Below are 3891 nucleotides of genomic sequence, written 5' to 3' on the forward strand. Positions count from 1 at the left end.
CATCTTCTTAGTCATCTCTCACACAAAGGGTAACTGAAGCCCAGAGAAGCAAAACAACATGTATACGGTTCCACAGCAAGTCTGTGGAAACCAGAAGGCTATTAACTTTGGAGAAATTCACCAAGATCCTTTCATCTGGGCGTTTAACAAATGCTCAAGTCCAGTGTGAGAAAACCAAAAACAGATGACAGAGCTGGAGGGAAGCACCTTCCCCAGAGAAGTCAGAAGGAACAAAGGGCCTCAGATGGGGACAGAGAAGGTTGAGTCTGAACTTGAGGGCAGGGGCTCTGACATCCTTCCCTGTCTCTACATTCTTCAGGGAAGTAAGAAGGGAACTCACACGCTGTCTCCCTGGATGAACAGCTCTGGCCGCTCTTTTAGCAAATTCTTCTTGATCCAGATAAGGAGGCTCCGGATGTCCCCTGGAGAAGAAGGCACAGAACAAACTAATGTCAAACTAAAGGGTTCCTAGCCCCTAAAACCCTGCTGGCCCAGGAAGTAAACATGGAGCTCCCAGGACTTCTGTTCAATCAGGCTGTGGAGCCCCTGAACCTGCTGGTTCCTACCATGGGGGAATGAATGAGCAGCCTTCAGAGAAGTGGGCCTCTGGCACTGTTACAGGCTTGGAGTAGCTTCAGCCTTTCCCCACATGAAGGGTGCAAGGCACACAGTGGGAGAAACTCCTGGCCAAGAGCCAAGCACAGAGCCCTCCCCACAAGAGCTGGAGGCAGGCCTGAGACATCCACTAGGTTTCTGAGGGCTCCAGCAACCTCTTCCACCTTTATCTCTCCAGCCAGTCCCAGAAGGGGGAGATCCGCCTCTGCTCTTAGAGGGGTCTGCATATATTTCCTTTTGTGAGGGGAGAAAACAATCACTGAGCTGATAGCATCAGTTAATTTCCTCTAGCAGAGGGAGAGAAGGATCCTTCACCAGCCAGGATGCTGACAAATCACCACACCACAGCTCCCTCTCCCGCAGCCCTGGGGGCCAGTGACAACCACCTTGAAGATCAAGAGGTCAGGGTCAGGCCTCTCTTGCTCAGTGAGCACCAAGACCTGCCTGCTGTAGGCAGCAGTGTTTTGGGAGACCCAGAATTTCCCCAAGGTCACTGCTCCTTTCCCAGTATCCCAGGATCCAGCCCTATGAACTCTGTGGTATCTGGGCTCTTTCCCATTCACTCATCCAACATGGTTCTCGGAAGGCTGCAGGGGATTTTGTTCTTAAAAGTGACCTAAGGGGCCAGGGAGATGGCTCAGTGGAATAAGTGCTTCCCTGGCAAGCGCAAGGGTCCGAGTTCAATCCCCAGTTCTGCCCACCCCCCAAAAAAAAGTGACCTAAGAACAAAGACTCTAAGGAGATGACCCAGCCTCTGGGAAGCCAACCCGGGCTGGTGTGAAGGTCAGAGACAGGCTGCTTCAGCATGGACGTGCACACACACAGCCTCTGTGGTGGGCAGCACTGGAGGTGCTCTCCTGCCCTGCATGCCACCTGGCAGAAGGGATACAGCCTGGATGGACAGGTCCTCTTTGCTCAGTGCCAACACTCCTGGATCTGATGCCAGTGGCACACAGACTATGGGCAAAGTGTCTACGACCGAGACTGCTGCCTTCTAATTTTAACTTGTATTTCTAAAAAAAGCAGACTGGAGTTCCCATATTTCCCAGAATGGGCAGGGTGGAGAGAGCCTGCCTCCAGCTAGCCTGCCTCATCTACTTGGCTTTGTGGTGGGGTCCTTCCCAATGAGATTCCAGAGGCTTTTCCTTGGCCTCCATCTTGGCACTGGCTGGTGGGCCGCCAGCCCATACATCTTGTGGCCGCTCGATAGAGCCGCTGGGGCCTGACATATCCACTGCACCCCGGCGGGAGGGGCTATGCTGGTGTGTGTGTGTGCAGAAACGAGAGCACTGGCTTGGGGACCGTGGATTGCTACTGCCACAGATCTGGATGCCCTCCCCCGCAGAGCCAGGACTCAGCTGGGGAGGAGTCCCAATCCTCCAAAAGAAGGGCACCTTGCTGCATCTGAGTAGGCTCTGGGCTGGGGGAGGGCCAGTGGTCACGGTAGGGTCATTCACGTGATGGCACTGTCGTGGAGTCTGGGGGGTGGGCCGGGGATGAGTCCTGGTGCTGGCTCATTTATCATGATGCTCCTATTTGCTGAGGTCACTCCCTCCCTCCTCTGCCTGCCCCCACCCGGGCGTGCACACATTTTTGATAGCCTGTTACCATGGTGAGGCTACTGCATCACCACCGTATTGTTCCCCCATGCCTGGATTTGGGGGTGGGGAGAGGTGGAACTCATGGCTCCCTATGCAGGCTGTAAGGGCCACTTGGCCTGGCCTGAAACGCATCCCCTGGGACATCTTGCTCAGCTTGTTGAGGCCCAGACGATATGCAAATAGGCTCCAAGCCAGATGGTCGGCTTCCAAAGGGGCCCAGGGGAGGAGGAAGGGTTAAGCAGAGTCAGAGGCTGGTGGCTTGGGGATGGTTCTGGGATAGATGGGGGCTGGGGGGGGTCTTACTTTTCACCTTCCCACTCTGTGTCCTCTTGCCTTCCCACTGCTACTGAGAGCCATCTCCCCCCTGGGATCCTATGGGATCATTCACAAGACATATTTACTGAGCATCTACTATGTGCGAAGTACAAGGGAGATGGCAGCCAGCAAGATGGGCACAGAGCCTACTCTCATGATGCCAAGAGGCCAGCAGGGGAGGCAAACATTATGTAATTAGTTGTGATAAATTGACCTCCTTTGTCTCAGATCAGGAAAAACCTTTCCAAGAGTATTAACAGTGAAGCTCAGGCCTGAAGGATGTGTGGGGCAGGTGCATGCAGGCTGAAAGTGGCAGACTCAGGATGGTGGAACAGAGAAGGCAAACAGCTCAGCGTGAGGGGCCTACTCTGGACAAGGCTGCCTCCCCTAGGAGCCCCAGACCAAATGTCTGCTCCCTAGGCCCTGGGCCCATAATATGGCTCAAAGGGAAGCTTTCCCAGAGCCCTGTTCCCATCCCCCCACCCCCAGTAGAGGCTGAGGGCTCAGCCCTATGGGATTCAGGACGCTTTCTGGACACATGGACAACTGAGGAGTAGGAGACAGGAAGCAGGGAGACAGCACGGATCTGGAGTTTGAAGTAGGCAGTCAGCATCCTAGCTCCCTGATCTTGTGAAAGGAATTTCCAGAGGCTCAGCTTCCTTGCTGTGTAAAACACGGTGGTCAGAATGCCTTATAGGGTTGTTCTGAGGATGGAGTGAGATGATCCACAGGATAGCTCCTGGAGCTGTGCCTGGCACAACAATGTGACCATGCCAGCACTGGAGAGAGAACCTGTCTCCTCTGCCCCTTCTGATGTCTTGGGGTCCCATGTGCTGGGCTCACTGGCCTGGCACGCAGCTTTGGGGAGTGAGGTGCATCATAATCAGGTAGCACTGGGCTGGCTGAGTTTTCTATGGGGTCCAGTACGTTCCTGGGAGAAGCTGGACAGGGACAGGAGCAGCAGGAGTGGCAAGTGGTCCAGCCAATGGCTGGCCTTCTTATTTTTTAGTAGTACTGGGGACTGAACCCAAGGCCTTGTGTTCTACCATTCAGCTAAAACCCCAGCCCTGGGCCTGGGGAGATGGCTCAGTAGAATAAGTGCTTACCTGGCAAGCACAAGGGCCTGAGTTCAATCCCCAGTTCTGCCAAAAAACCAAAAACCAAAAACCAAAACAAAAAAAAAAACCCTCCAGCCCTTTTTAATTATTTTTTTTTTTGCTTCCTATCATCCATTATTTTTTAAATTAGATAATGTTTGCAATATAAAATATATTCAGGGCTGGTGAGATGGCTCAGTGGTCTAAAGCACCTACTTAGAACAAGCTTAGCAAAGCACAGGGACCGCGGTTCAATCCCCCAG

The 3891-nt window shown here is 53.4% G+C and overlaps 1 protein-coding gene across 1 annotated transcript in view; it reads right to left on the minus strand.

Moving 5' to 3' along the window:
- Urm1 (ubiquitin related modifier 1) overlaps positions 1–3891 on the minus strand; it is a 20936-nt gene that overhangs the window by 4266 nt on the left and 12779 nt on the right. Inside the window, exon 3 of the mRNA XM_004640481.2 lies at positions 341–422. Coding sequence (XP_004640538.1) covers positions 341–422 — 82 coding nt within the window. The remainder of the gene's footprint in view (positions 1–340; positions 423–3891) is intronic.

Source organism: Octodon degus, unplaced genomic scaffold, assembly GCF_000260255.1.
Source record: "Octodon degus isolate 3935 unplaced genomic scaffold, OctDeg1.0 scaffold00123, whole genome shotgun sequence".
Lineage (NCBI taxonomy): Eukaryota > Metazoa > Chordata > Mammalia > Rodentia > Octodontidae > Octodon > Octodon degus.